The 16,021-nt window shown below is 43.6% G+C and overlaps 2 protein-coding genes across 2 annotated transcripts; both read right to left on the reverse strand.

Annotated features, from left to right (window-relative positions):
* Nucleotides 1-5,392: 5,392 nt before the first annotated feature.
* On the reverse strand, nt 5,393-6,394 carry LOC113918048 (olfactory receptor 10H3-like). Its single transcript, XM_035722683.1, has one exon. The coding sequence runs from the start codon at nt 6,320-6,322 to the stop codon at nt 5,393-5,395; it is 930 nt and encodes a 309-aa protein (XP_035578576.1). The 5' UTR covers nt 6,323-6,394.
* Nucleotides 6,395-12,039: 5,645 nt separating this feature from the next.
* Nucleotides 12,040-13,023, reverse strand: LOC113917999 (olfactory receptor 10H3-like). Its single transcript, XM_035722715.1, has one exon. The coding sequence runs from the start codon at nt 12,967-12,969 to the stop codon at nt 12,040-12,042; it is 930 nt and encodes a 309-aa protein (XP_035578608.1). The 5' UTR covers nt 12,970-13,023.
* Between the last annotated feature and the right edge of the window lie 2,998 nt (nt 13,024-16,021).

A 16,021-nucleotide genomic window follows, 5' to 3' on the forward strand; every position in this document is an offset into this window, starting at 1 on the left:
GCCCCGCTCCTCAGTGTGCCCCCAGAGAAAAGCAGTCACTTCCGTGTCCCCGGTCTCCGGCCGCACTCCGTGCTCACCCGGCCTGTGATCGAGCGTTGCTATCTCTGGCACCCGACCCTGCACGGAGTCTCCAAACCCAGCAGATCCCTGCAGTGCGTTCCCACGCCGCTCCTCCCCGGGAAGGAAGGGGAGTCTCCCCGGATCTGCTGCGTGTTGGGTCCCTGCTGGGGGAGCCGCGCCCCGACTGGGCCGCAGATCACAGTTTATGGCAACCCCGAGCTGAGAGCCCGCACCTCAGCTCCGTCTCTGCAGCTGGCTTCCCCGCTCTGATACCCGGGAGCTCTGGCGCACTCAGGCACCCCCGGTCTCTCTGTGACCCCAAGGGTCCTGAGACCACACTGTCCCGGGAGGATTCCACCCCCCGCTTAGCCACTGCAGCGACGTCCCTCCGCCGAGCCAACTTCTAAAAGGTCCGATTTTGTGCTCCGCGGCTCTATCACTTGCCAGAAGCGGCCGGCGGAGGCCCCTCCCCCGCCGTCTATCCTCCCGAATATCGCCTCGGATTCACTTCTCCGCACGCCCTACCTTCCAGTAAGTGGTCGCTTCTCTGTTCAGAGAGTTGTTGCTACTCTCCTGTTCGATCTCCTGTTGAGTTCGTAGGTGTTCAGAATGGTTTGATCCCTATTCAGCTGAATTCCTGAGACCGGACGAAATCTAGGTCTCCTACTCCTCCGCCATCTTGCTCCGCCCCCCTGGAGCCACAGAGTCTTTAGCTGCAAGACTATTGTTCTACTAACAAGGAAAAAATGTTATATGGGTGATGAGATTGTGCATTTTTTAAAAATAGGAAACAGCAAAACCAAAAGACAACCAACAGAATGGGGGAAGATATTTGCAAATGACATATCAGATAAAACACTAGTATCCAAAATCTATAAAGAACTTATCAAACTCAACCAAAGAACAAATAATCCAGTTAGGAAATAGGCAAAAGACATGAACAGACATTTCTCCAAAGAAGACATACAAATGGCCAAAGACACATGAAAAAGTGCTCAATATCACTTGGCATCAGGGAAATACAAATCAAAACCACAATGAGATACCCCCTCACACCAGTCAGAATGGCTAAAATTAACAAGTCAGGAAACGACAGATGTTGGTGATGCAGAGAAAGGGGAACCCTCCTACACTGTTGGTGGGAATGCAAGCTGGTGGAGCCACTCTAGAAAGCAGTATGGAGGTTCCTCAAAAAGTTGAAAATAGAGGTACCCTAGACCCAGCAATTGCACTACTGGGTATTTACCCCAAAGGTAAAAATGTTGTGATCCGAAGGGGCACATGCACCCCGATGTTTATAGCAGCACTGTTCACAACAGCCAAACTATGGAAAGAGCCAAGATGTCCATCGACAAATGAATGGATAAAGATGTGGTATATACACACAATGGAATATTATGCAGCCATCAAAAGAAATGAAATCTTGCCATTTGCAAAGACGTGGATGGAACTAGAGTATATTATGCTAAGCAAAATAAGTCAATCAGAGAAAGACAATTATCATATGATCTCACTGACATGTGGAACTTAAGAAACAAGACAAAGGATCATAGGGGAAAAGAGGAAAAAATGAAACAAGATGAAACCAGAGAGGGAGACAAACCATAAGAGACTCTTAATCTCAGGAAACAAACTGAGGGCTGCTGGAGTGGAGGGGCGTGGGAGGGATGGGTGGCTGGGTGATGGACATTGGGGAGGGTACATGCTATGGTGAGGGCTGTGAATTGTGTAAGACTGATGAATCACAGACCTGTACCTCTGAAACAAATAATATATTATATAGTAATAAAAATAAATAAATTATATTTGAAAATTAAGAAATAAAAAATAGAAACAAGCAGTAAAAAGATGGGTTCAAAGCATACTGTAACAATTTTACATATGTTATATGATATATACATGTACATATATAACACACAGATATGCATACACATCCATTCTGGAGTTCTCTGGAGAACTCTGAATAATCCACAAATCCAAAAGAAAAAGAAACCTTGTAAAAATGTCACCTTTCCATCTAAAAAGATGAGTTCCAGATCTCCGGATCCCTGGTGGTTTTTCCTTTGTGGAAGTATTTCCACTAGGTCAGGCCCCGGCAACTCAGCGTTCTCTCTGATGATGTGCGTGTTCATGTATACTTATTCTAAGGCAGAGGCCCCATCACACAGGAGTTTTAGCATCTCTTCAGAGCTCACACAGCCCACACCGAGCACCGAGAATGCTGCTGGTATCCTCCAGTTCCTACTCCGCTGAGTTCATTAGGTGTAGACCATAGGCCCTGGGCTGGGTACCCTACAGCGGCACAGTCACATGTATCCTCACAACACACCCCAAGGGCCTTGCTGCCAAAGAGCAAATCCTGCAGTCGGGCTATCAGGGCTCCTTCACCTTTGCTGATGGACTTCCAAGGATATTCAACCCTTCTCATGAGCGATCTCAATGCCCTAAGTCTTCTTCATAGAGAAGAGTGGCCTAAGAATCTGGCTTGAAACTAATTTTGTCATGAAACCAAATCACACAGAATGACAGGATGCCATTTCACGGGTCAGTTTTCTAGGGCTGCTGTAACAAAGCACATAAACCTAGTGACTTAAAGCCACACACATCTATCCTCCTCTGTGCTGGAGGCCAGAAGCCAAAATCAGGGTCACCAGGTGTGAGTCAAGGTGTGAGCAGGGCTGCATCCTTCAGACGATCCGTGGGAGAATTTGTCTCCTGCTTTCCCAGCTTCCAGAGGCAGCAGGCATTCCTTGGCTCAAGGTTCCTGGCTCAGTTACTCCAATGCCTCCTTCCAGTGTCACATCCCCTACTTCTCTCTGTGTCTGACCCCTCCTGCCCCCTTTTTTAAATTAATTAATTAATTAATTAATTAATTAATTTATTATTATTATTATTTTTAATTTTATTACGTTATGTTAGTCACCATACAATACATCATTAGTTTTTGATGTGGTGATCCACGATCCAGTGTTTTCATATAACACCCAGTGCTCCATGCAATATGTGCCCTCTTTAATACCCATCACCGGGCTAACCCATCCCCCCACCCCCTCCCCTCTAAAACCCTGTTTGTTTCTCAGAGTCCATAGTGTCTCATGGTTCATCTCTCCCTCCAATTCCCCCCCCATTTTTCCCTTCCTTCTCCTAATGTCCTCCCTGCTATTCCTTGTGTTCCACAAATAAGTGAAACCATATGATAATTGACTTTCTCTGCTTGACTTATTTCACTTAGCATAATCTCCTCCAGTCCCATCCATGTTGATGTAAAAGTTGAGTATTCATCCTTTCTGATGGCTGAGTAATATTCCATTGTATATACGGACCACATCTTCTTTATCCATTCATCTGTTGAAGGGCATCTCGGCTCTTTCCACAGTTTGGCTATTGCGGACATTGCTGCTATGAACATTGGGGTGCATATGGCCCTTCTTTTCCCTACATCTGTGTCTTTGGGGTAAATACCCAGGAGTGCAATTGCTGGGTCATAGGGTAGCTCTATTTTTAACTTTTTGAGGAGCCTCCACACTGTTTTCCAAAGTGTCTGTACCAACTTGCATTCCCACCAACAGTGTAAGAGGGTTCCCCTTTCTCCACAACCTCTCCTGCCCCCTTTTAGAAGAACACTTGCAATTATAGCAGACCCATCTGGATGATCCAGGGTAATTCTTCTGTCTCAGATTGTTAACTGCATCTCATCTGCATGCAGTCCCTTTTGTTGGGTAAGGGAACATAGTCACAGGCTCTGGAAAAGGACATCTTAGGTGTGAAGGGTTGACATTAGTCATTTACATCAACAATTGTAAAGTAATGAAATGGAACCCGAGGGTCTCATTGTCAGTGTTGATGTGACAAGGTGTCTCTGTAACTTCTCTGGAGTCAGTATTTCTCTCTGGCTGTGTGAACGGGGTGTGTGCCTGGGGCTGCACTTGCCCTCATTCCTGAAAGGTGTCTAGTCCTTCTAATGACAGCTTTTCCCTCCCAGTCAGGACGACACTTCTCTCTGTAGATACACGAGAGGGATGCATTCCTGATCACCAACTGCACTCACATGCAGATTGTAATGGATTCCTGCTTCACCACTTCAGGGCAGTGTGGCTGGGGACAAATCATCTCTCAGATTTGCATTTTCTGCATTTCAAAAATGGGAATAGTAATAGATGTAGGTCATTTCTAAATGTGCAGAAATAATGATTTATTTTGAGACTAGAAGAATGAATGCACATGATACCCTTCCTACAACATTTGGCAAGCAGCAGGCACTCATATGTGATAGATAGCCATTCTTAGGTTTATTATTATAAAACATCTGCTGCCTGCAACTCAAATATCTTGCCATAGCTTTGAGTAAGAATTTACACCAAGAGAAGGCCCCTTCATGGATGCTCTTCCCAAACCCCACATGGGAGTCAGATAGACCTCCATGTGACTCCTTCATTCAGCTGTTGTAGGACCTCCACCAACATTTCTCATCTGCTTTCAGGGTGTGACCTCTCTCTATGCCATCTTGACATAGCACTGTACTCTCCAACACATTCCCCCATTGAGATTCAAGTAAAACACAGGAAAGAAAAATTGATGTTTTACTGAAAGTAATGTGGGGAAATAGGGATAAGGATTTCCATGAGATAAAAGAATGCAACACCCTTTTAACATTCTGTATGTTCTAAGCACTGAAGCTTCTCCTGCCCCTCTCTCTGTCTCTGTCTCTCTGTCTCTCTCTCTTTCTCCATTTTGCCTTCAGACATCAGTCATTCAACTCATATCAACATTTAAACCTCCTTAGGATCTATCCCCTTCACAGACAGTGAGGAACTATAAACAGTCAACTATCTCCTTGGAGACAAACAGTTTAAATTCTTTTGTGAATTTGTTATAATGAAAAGATAATACTTATACAACACTGGACACAGTGCCTGATAAGAAAAGCCCAATGCTGGTGGTCTTTATTATTATGCTTATTTTTGTTTATCCTTACAGTGGGGGAAGGAAGGTCCCCCTTTGCTTCTTTATTCAAGATGAACCATTGGCATCAGTGCCCAGACACATCCATGTGATACCCCCTACCAGCCCATAGGTAGATAACACATTCTTAGACAGAGGTAATGAGTTGGAGTTCATCATACGGGGTCAAGAACAAGAGATGATGATTGCTAGAGCTTATGCAAAATTGGGAAAAACAAAACATAGCATGTGTCCAACACCTGTGGATGCATCCAGCAATACCTATTCAGTATTTTCATATACTGAATCCCTACAAAATTCCTATAGAATGAGTCCTTATTATTCCCAGCCCTTCTATCTTATTTCCTCACCACCATATTTCCTCCAGCCATCAGGAGTTTAGGGGACTGAATTTTCTCTGGAAGCTTTTCTTTATGGCATTCTTGAGTTCCTTATTCCTGAGGCTGAAAATGATCGGGCTGAGAAAAGGAGTGAAGACTGTATAGGTGGTGGCCATCAGAGTGTTACTGTCCATAGAATGGGGGCCCTTGGGCTTGAGGTAGATAGTAGAGGCAAAACCATAGTGTACAATGACCACAGTGAGGTGGGACACACACGTGGAGAAGGTCTTGTGCCTGCCTTCAGCTGAGGGGATCCTCAATATAGCAGCCACAATGAAGACATAGGAGAGGATGATGAGGAATAAACAGCCCATCAGAGCTGTGACACACACCAGGATCACACCCAAGGTGACAGAGGATGTCTCCTTCCCACAGGACAACTTTAGGAGGGAAAGCACATGGCAGCCAAAATGGTGAATCACATTAGACCCACAGAAGGTGAGGTGAAAAACTATCAAGGTCACCATCATCCCCATGACTGAGCCACCAGCCCAGGTCCAGGACACCAGATGTGCACAGGTGCGGGTGCTCATGAGCACGTTGTAGTGCAGGGGGTGGCAGATGGCCACGTAGCGGTCATAGCCCATGATCATGAGCAGGAAGGAGTGGGTGAAGCCAAATGTGAAGGAGAAGAACATCTGGCTGGCACAGGCCACAAAGGTGATGGTGTGGTGGGTTGAGAGCATGTCAACCAGCATGCGAGGGGTAAGGGTAACAGTGAACAGAATCTCTGAGGTGGACAGGGCACACAGGAAGAGGTACATGGGCGTGTGCAGGCTGTGCTCACTCCACACAGTGCCCATGATGATCAGGTTCCCCAGCAGGGTGAACAGGTACATCAGCAGGTACAGCAGGAAGAAGGCAGGCAGGAGACGCGGTGGGAAGTTGGAGAAGCCCACAAGGATGAATTCAGAGACCATGCTGTAGTTCTGAGCAGCCACAGATGCTGCATCTGGTGAGTCCAGACAGGATATGAAGGTACATGGTTTATCCCATGAAAGACAAGGATGAGTCAGCATCAGAAAACCCTAATGACTCGTTGAACACTGCATCAAAAACTAATGATGTACTATATGTTGGTTAACTAAACATAAAAAAAAGAAAACCTATCATGTGAATTAGTCGCATGAATAAACTAAAAAGGAAATGTCATATAACTATATCAATGGGCAGGAATACTGGATTAATAAATTTCAGTTCCTATTTATGATTTTAAAAATTGATACATAATTGATATATAACATTGCATTATTTTAGATATAGCATAAGGATTAACATATGCACATATCATAAAGATTTTTTAAAAGTTTTTTTTCTCAACCTGAAACCAACTGAGACTTTCTTAGCTAACCAGGAATATATACTGAAAAACTAGCAAATAGTACCTGAAGTGGGAAACTGCCAATGCATTATTTTAGAATCAGGAACAAGCCAAGGTTACTCACTGTCTCTGCTGGTCATTAGCTGGGCACTAAAAGTCTGGAATGGTACTTGAGGAAAGATATAAAAAGAAGGAGTATCAGGATCGGAAGGGAAGAGATGTGATCATCTACCTAGAAAGGTAAAAGAATGAAGGCAGACTATATTTAGAGCAAAGAAAGAACACATGCTGTGGAGGACTAAATAAACTTTCCAAACTCACAGCATTTCCCGTAGAATTACACCCATAATAATCATGCAAAACATAGACTATAGGAGAAAAGTAAGATAACATTACCATTAGTGACACAAACTATAACTAGCTCTCAAATATTTTGGCCTCAGGATTTCTTTTCTTTTCTTTTAAGATTTTATTTATTTATTTGAGAGAGAGCAAGAGGGAGAGCATGAGTGGCAGAAGGACAGAGGGGCAGAGGGAGAAACAGACTCCCCACTGAGCAGGGAGCCTCCTGTGAGGCTCCATTCCAGGACTCCGGGATCATGACCTGAGCGGAAGGCAGACACTTAATCAACTGAGCCACCCAGGTGCCCCTGGCCTCTGGATTTCTTTAGGCTAAAAAACTATTGAGTCCCCTAGAGGGCTTTTGTTTGAGGGAGTTATAACTCTCCATTCTTACCATATTAATAATTAAAACTGAGATTCTTTAAAAATATTTAGTTATTAACACATTAAAAGAACAATAATCAACCTTTGATTCAACCTAAAAGAACAATATCATGTCAATATAAGTAATGTTTTAGAAAAGTAACTGCATTTTAAAAACTCATTTAGTGAGAAGTGTGGCTTTGTTTTACAAATTAGCAAATTTGTCCAATGCTGGCTGGCTGGAAGACAAGATGATGCTGGTATCTGCTTCTTCATTCAGCTTGTGGCGGTATGTAGTTTTAGTTGAAGCATATGACAAAAATACATCCTCTCCTTCACTGGAAAAGTGAGGACTTGATGGCCCCCAGAAAGGGTCTCCAGGACCCCGGGATCCTCATATCATACTTTGGTAGCCTCTGTTATAAAACATCTAGGAATTAACCAAACACATGCAATATCTCCAAGGACAGAAATTTTAACCACTGATAGATATGTAGAAGATGGTCTGGATACATGGAAAACATGGAAACCAATGTGCTCTCTTGGATGGGATGAGCTAATAGAGCAATTATGTCAGTTCTTTCCCAAATTATATTCAGTGCAACTACATTTACAATTTAAGAAGTTAAATTTAAAAACTATCTTAAACCTCCTTCTGAAAAATAAAGTTAGTGAAAAATTATACTGCTCTTCTAAAAATGGAGTGTACATGGGGCGCCTGGGTGGCTCAGTCCATTGAGTGTCAGACTCTTGATTTCAGCTCAGGTCATGATACCAGTGTGCTGGGATCAAGCCCCAGTCCAGCTCCCCGTGCAGCAATCAGTGGGGAGTCTGCTTGTCTTTGTCTCCCTCTGAACGTCTCCCTGACTCCCGCACTCTAGCTCTCTCTCTCTCTCTCAAATAAGTATATAAATCTAAAAAAATTTTTTAAATATAAAGTAAATAAAAATGTATTACACGAGAGAGAGAGAGAGATATCCCTCCTGGTATTGAGACTCACACTAGACTCAGAATCATTTTAAAAACTGTGAGCCTGGAATAGACATGTATCATATATATGATACACAGATCATACTGTTTGGATGCCTCAGAAACATTTCCTTGTTTCAAAACCCAATAGGTGATAAAGGTGGGAGCACAAAATCAAATAGAAAAAATGGGTTGTTTACTGGTTTGTGGTGGGAAAACTGGTGATTTTATGAAGCGGTGCAAATCTGAAGTCCTGCCCAAAACTGCAGGCAAAGGTGGAATCCAGATGGATTTCACCCACAGAAGGAAATATGAAGTCAGGAAGAGAAGGTGCAGGAGAATAACTGTGATCTAAGAGTGAAGAAGGAGTTACTAAACAAACCTCAAAAGCACAAATGTTAAGGTGATTTTAGAAAGACAAGAAATGTCTATGTGCATGCTTTCTATATAAAGAAGCACTTGAATTTTATAAACATATCTTCTGGAAGTGTTGATGAATGATGTACTGTACAGTGACTAAATAACATAATTAAAAAAATGTTGAAGCCATTCTCTGGAAATAATGTTAACTGCTCAGAAAAGGAAACTGACATGAAAAGTTCCCCAAGGAATTTGTTCAACAAGGGATATCCAGGATTCATGAACAGGCAGGTGGAAATTGGGAAAAGAGCTTTTGCATTGCTGAAAATTGACCAGGAAATACTATCTAGAATAAATAAGAAACCAGTGACATTCAGAAAGAGAGACCTCAATACAAAAATGAGCCAAGGATATGAGCAGAGAACTCACAGAAGGAGTAATACAGACACACCAAAGGATGGTTTTAAGACAAGGAAAAGACAGAGTAAAATGACCATGGACTACACTGTGCACCTATTCAATTCCCCAGATTAGAAAGTGCCCAATGTAGGTGGAAATATGGGGAGAAAGCAATCCTTGTGGTCTACTGGTGAGAACAGAGAATGAAAAAGCACAGACTTAACCTGCTCTGTGCACCAGGACATGTGTTCCTGAGCAACTATCTCAATTGCTCACACCTGTTTGAAAGAGGCATGTCAGAGGTTGTTTCTGTAGCATTGCCTGTAGTGGGGAAATGGACAAGCCTGCTTGGGAACCGTAACTGGGTAGAGGGCAGGTCACATGGGCTGGATACAACCACTGGATCCCCAGGTAGGAGTTCAATGCACACACAGCAGTGTAAAGCGACCTGGAAAATGATCTTGAGTGAAAGAAGCAAAGGCAGATGAACACTCTAGCATAATTCCATTTGGGCACATGAAAAATACAACACCTGAAACTATTCTGGATGATACTGTAACGGTGTGTACAAGTCACTATACATTTGCCAAAACCCAAGATGTGCAACACAGACAGTAAACCCTAATGACCTGTGGCCTGAGTTAATAATAATAATGTAACCATATTGGTTCACCAACTAGAACAAATGGACCACAAGAATACCAGATTGTACAAGGTTTAGCAACAACCCTGGTCTCAACCCACCAGACGCCAGTAGCATCCCCTCCCTCCCCATGACTTGTACAACCAAAAGGTCCTCCACGCATGTACAAACATTTCCAGTGGGGGGGGGGGGGTTGTAGATTCAGTCCCAAACAAGAATTAAGACCTAGAAGCTGCAAAGGGCACCTTTAGTAAAGAACTCAAGACCCAGAATGGGCAACCAGATAGGACTCCCAGCAGCGGCTCAAGGCTAAGAGTCTGTCTTATGACCCTCCTCCCAGACCCTGTCCCCATCCCAAGTCTGGGCCTTGCTCCCCACAACTGTCTGAGTATTGCCACCTACCCTGTCCTCCCTGGTCCCCCTCAGCCTGGGCTGCCACTTCCAGGAAACAGCCAGCAGGGGAGGGCAGAAGAAGCTCTCCTGCCTGAGGCTGTCAGGGGCACACAGGGGCAGGTGTGGGGCCAGACCTCAGGGCTCCTGGAAATGATGCTGTGTGCTTTATCCCTGCTGCAGCTTCCCAGCATGCTGCTCCCCAGAGACTCCCAGGACACCAACCTGCAAGGCTGCTCTCAGAGTCTAGAGAGGCCAGGAGGATCATCAGAGCACCTCTAGGGACCTGCAACCTCTACTCCTTCCTCCAACACAACCAAGGTTCCCTGCTTCTCTCTCTGCCCAGAGAGCCCCAACCCCTGCTGAGGACTAGGAGCTCCCAGTCCTGGGGGAGACAGGGCAAGATTAGATAGATGTCCTCAAGTCCTTGGGGTCAGGGCAGGGTCAGAGGGAAGGCAGGAGCTGAGCAGCCCAGAGTAGGAATCCAGGGCTCTGATGTGGAATCAAGGCAGCTGGAGGGCTCATCACAATAAAGTCATTAGAGAATGGGTCTTGAAGCGTTGCTTCTCTTGGTCAATAGAAGTATTCAGTGTCTTCTGGCCAAACTGGACAGCCCCATCTCTCTTTGTTGTCAAGTTCTTCCCTACCCCTGTTGTCCTGGTGGTCCAAGCCAAGAGTCTACAGTAACATATGCCTCTCTGTGATATAATCAAACTAATATTTGGTCTCCTGTGTTGTCCTTGTTTATTGACCCTCTGATGAGAGTCTTTGTATGCTTATGAGATGACTGGTGGCTGTGGGTTTAATGTTACAACACATCTTCTGCCTCCAACTCCAATATCTGGCTTCATCTTTGAGTAATAGTTTAGATCCACAGAAGGTCCCCTTCCTGGATCCTCAGACATATGCTTTCTCAAACCCCAGCCTGGGAGTCAGACAGACCTAAATTTCCACGGGACCTCTTCACTCACGTGTTGTGTGACCTCCACCAATATTTCTTATCTGTATAATAAGAGTACCGATCCCCTTGACCTCTCTTCTGCCATCTTGAGATAGCACTTACCCTACAACACATCCCATAGATAGACTCAAGTAAAATACAGGAATGAGAACTTGATGTTTTACTGAAGGTAAAGTAGGGCAGAAGGGAAAGGGATTTCCATAAGATGTCAGATAGCAACACACTTTTAATATTCTGTATGTTCTTATCCAAACCTTCCCTCCCTCCCTCTCTTTACTTCACATTCTGACATCACACTTAACACAGATCAACATAGAAACCTCCTTATGGTCTATCCCCTCCAAAGACAACAAGAACTATAAAGAGTCAGCCATCTTCTTGGAGACAAATAGTTTATTTTCTCTTGTGCATTTGTTATAATTAAAAATAATACTTATACAATGTTGGACACAGCGTCTGATAAGAAAAGCCCCAATGCTGGTGGCATTCATTATTATGCTTACTCCTGTTTATCCTTATGGGAGAAGAGGGGAGTATCTGCCCTCCTTGTCTATGCAAGAAGAACCCTGTGTATCAGTGGACAGACACATCATTGTGATGGTCCCCACCAGCCCATAGGTAGATAACACATTCTTAGACATAGGTAATGGGATGTATGTCATCACACGGGAGCAAGAATGAGAAATGATGATCAGTAGCGCCTATGCAAAGCGGGGGGGAGCAAAAAAATTGAAGAAAAACAAACAGCTACCATGCATCCAACACCTATGGCTGCATCCAACAATACCTGTTTGTATTCTTGTATATTGAATCTCTACAACAGTCCTATGGAGACAGACATTATTACCCCCAGGCCTACTATCATATTTCCTCACCACCAAGCTGGCCATCAGGTGCTTCGGGAACTGAATTTTCTCTGGAAGATTTTCTTTATGGCATTCTTGAGCTCCTTATTCCTGAGGCTGAAAATGACCGGGCTGAGAAATGGGGTGAAGACTGTATAGGTGGTGGCCATCAGAGTGTTACTGTCCACAGAATGGAGGCCCTTGGGCTTGAGGTAGATCATGGAGGCAAAACTGTAGTGCACAATGACCACAGTGAGGTGGGACACACATGTGGAGAAGGTCTTGTGCCTGCCCTCAGCAGAGGGGATCCTCAATATGGTGGCCACAATGAAGACATAGGAGAGGACAATGAGGAATAAACAGCCCATCAGAGCTGTGACACACACCAGGATCACACCCAAGGTGACAGAGGATGTCTCCTTCCCACAGGACAACTTTAAGAGGGAAAGCACATGGCAGACAAAATGGTGAATCACATTAGACCCACAGAAGGTGAGATGAAAAACTATCAAGGTCACCATCATCCCCATGACTGAGCCACCAGCCCAGGTCCAGGACACCAGACAGGCACAGGTGTGGGTGCTCATGAGCACGTTGTAGCGCAGGGGGTGGCAGATGGCCACATAGCGGTCATAGCCCATGATCATGAGCAGGAAGGAGTGGGTGAAGCCAAATGTGAAGGAGAAGAACATCTGGCTGGCACAGGCCACAAAGGTGATGGAGCGGTGGCTGGAGAGCATGTCAACCAGCATGCGAGGGGTGACGGCAACAGTGAACAGAATCTCGGAGGTGGACAGGGCACACAGGAAAAGGTACATGGGTGTGTGCAGGCTGCGCTCACTCCACACAGTGGCCATGATGAGCAGGTTCCCCAGCAGGGTGAACAGGTACATCAGCAGGTACAGCAGGAAGAAGGCAGGCAGGAGATGCTGTGGGAAGTTGGAGAAGCCCACGAGGATGAATTCAGACACCATGCTATAGTTCTGACCAGCCACAGATGCTGCATCTACTCAGATAACAGCGGGAATGAAGGTGACCAGAATAAAGATCATGAATCTATACAATAATAACCTAGAACATCTACAAAATGGAGGAACTTTAAATGCAGTGTGTTAGGATTTGGAAAATGACAAGGATACTCACTGTTTCTGCTGTTCTTCAGCATGGAACTAAAAGCCCTGAGCGGTGCTCTGAGGAAAGAAAAAGAAAGAAGGTATGTAAGGATTGGATAGGAAGAGACCTGCTCGTTCACCCAGAAAAAACAAAAGAATGAAGTCAGAACATACCACAGCAAGAGAGAGCACAGATCTGCAGGATATGAGATCCACTTACAAAAACCAGTATTTGTCATAGAATTACACCAGTAGTAATCATTCAAAATATGAATTTGAAGTAAAAAGTAAGATACTATCCCCAAGAGTGACACAAAGTGTAGAGAAACAGCTCTCTAGCGTTTTGGTCTGGCGATTCCTTTACACTCAGGAAAATTTGAGCCTCTAATGGACTTTTGATTTGGTATATTATCACTCCCCATGTTCACCATATTAGAAAGGAACACTGAGATTCTCTGAAAATATTTAGTTTTGGATATATTCAATAGATGAGTAAACCTATTCAATGTCTTTGTAAGTAACATATTTTTTTGGAAAGTAACTACTTTTACAAAATGAACATTTAGTGACAAGAGTTGTTTTTTTTTTTTTTTTTTTTACATTTTAACAAACTTGTTCCATGCCGGCTGGGTGGGAGACAAAATGATGCTTGTATCTACTTCTTCATTCAGCCTGTGGCAATATGTGGTTTTAGTTGAAGCATATGACAAAAATATATCCTCACCTTCATTGGAAAAGTGAGGACCTGATGGTCCCCCAGAAAAGGTCTCTGGGACCCCAGGGTCCTCATATCACACTTTGAGGTAGCCTCTGTTATAAAATATCCAGGAATGAATCAAACACATGCAATACCTCCAAATTTAGAAATTTGTACCATTAGGGCACCTGGGTGGCTCAGTCATTAAGCGTCTGCCTTTGGCTCAGGTCATGATCCCAGGGTCCTGGGATCGAGTCCCACATCAGGCTCCCTGCTCAGCGGGAGGCCTGCTTCTCCCTCTCCCACTCCCCCTGCTTGTGTTCCTGTGCTCTCTCTCTCTGTCAAATTAATAAATAAAATCTTTTAAAAAAAGAAATTTGTACCATTAATAAAAATGTAGAAGGCGATTTGAATACATGGAGAACAATCTACATTCTCAGATGAGGTCAGCAAATATGGTAATGATGACACTTCTTCCTAAATTATAGCATCAGGGCAACTGCATTTACACTTCCAGTGAATCAGCTGTACATCGCATAAAAGTTTCCTCAAATTCCTTCTGAAAAATGAGGTCAGTGCAAAACTATACTAATCTTCCTAAAATGGAGTCAATAGGAAAGAAATGCTCTGGCAGGGATGGAGACTCATCATAGACATCATAGTCTTTTTTAAGTGTGAATCTGGAACAGACACAGACACTGATCAAATTGATTGGATACCTCAGAAAATATCCCCCCATGATTCACAGTTCAACATGTGATAAAAGTAGAAGCACAAATCAAAGGGAAACGGTGGATTGTTTAGGAGTTTGTGGTGGGAAAACTGGTCCTTTTACAAAGCAAAGTCAATCTGAATATCTGTCCAAGACCACACGCAAAGGCGGATTCCAGGATTCAAGACATAAATATGAAATAGGACACTGGGAAGTTAACAGGAGAGGGTGTAGGAGAAGAATTTTGTTGATCCAGGAGTGGAGAAGTACTTCCTTTTTTTTTTATTAAGTTCAATTAGCCAATATAGTACATCATTAGTTTTTGATGTAGTGTTCAATGAGTCATTAGTTGCGTATAACACCCAATACCCATCTTAAACACACAAACATTAGTTAATTTTGAAAGAATGAAAACATCAACACCAATAGTGTTTGTTCAACAAATGATGTCTTGGATTCAATTAAGGGGAGATGAAAGTGTCCACAACTGACCAGGGAATAGGATGTAGAATAAAGGAGAAACTAGTTCCATCTACAAGAAGTAGAAAGCTCAATACAGAAATGAGCAAAGGTGTGAGCAGAGAACTCACAGAGGGTGTAGCACAGGCAAATGAAAACATGCTAAAAAGAAAAAAAAAGAGGGAGGGAAGGACAGAAAGAAAGAAAGGGAAATGCAGTGGAAATTCAGTGTCTACCCATTCAGTGCCCCAAATTAGAAAGTGCCCAGTGCTGATCAGGTATGAGGAGAAAGCAATATTCGTGCACTGCCTGTGAGAACTACAGGGTGAAAATTAAGAGTTCCTGTGCTCTGTGCACCAGCACATGTACTCCAGAGCATCTATCTCCATTGCTCACAGGTATTTATAGGAAAGCATGTCAGGAGATGTTTTGCAGCATTGCTGGTGGTGAGGAATGGGAAAAGTTGCTTGTCCATAAGTGCGAAGAGGATAGGTCACATGGGCTGGATGAAACTACTAGAACTCCAGGCAGCAGTTGGATGCACATGCAACAGCATAAAGGGCACTCTCTTAATAATAAGAAACAAACAGGGTTGTCGGAGGGAAGGGGGGTGCAAGAATGGGGTAACTGGGTGATGGACATTAAGGAGGGCATGTGATGTAATGAGCACTGGGTATTATATAAGACTGATGAATCACAGGCCTGTACCTATGAACCATAATACATTATATGTTAATTAATTGAATTTAAAAATTAAAGATATTTAATAAAATATTATTAAGTGAATGAAGCAAAAACCAGATGAATGCTCTAGCATAATTCCATTTGGACATGTGAAATACAGAGCACCTGAAACTATTCTGGATGATGCTGTAACAATATATGCATGTCACTATACATCTGTCAAACCCACAGAATGTGCAACACAGACAGTGACCCCTAACATAACGTGTGGGCTGTGTTAAAAATAATAATGTGTCATATTGGTTCACCAATTGGAACAAATGCACCACACTAACACAAGAGGTAAAATAGATCTATAAAGA

The sequence above is a fragment of the Zalophus californianus genome, chromosome 1, assembly GCF_009762305.2.
Source record: "Zalophus californianus isolate mZalCal1 chromosome 1, mZalCal1.pri.v2, whole genome shotgun sequence".
In the NCBI taxonomy this organism is placed as follows: Eukaryota; Metazoa; Chordata; class Mammalia; order Carnivora; family Otariidae; genus Zalophus; species Zalophus californianus.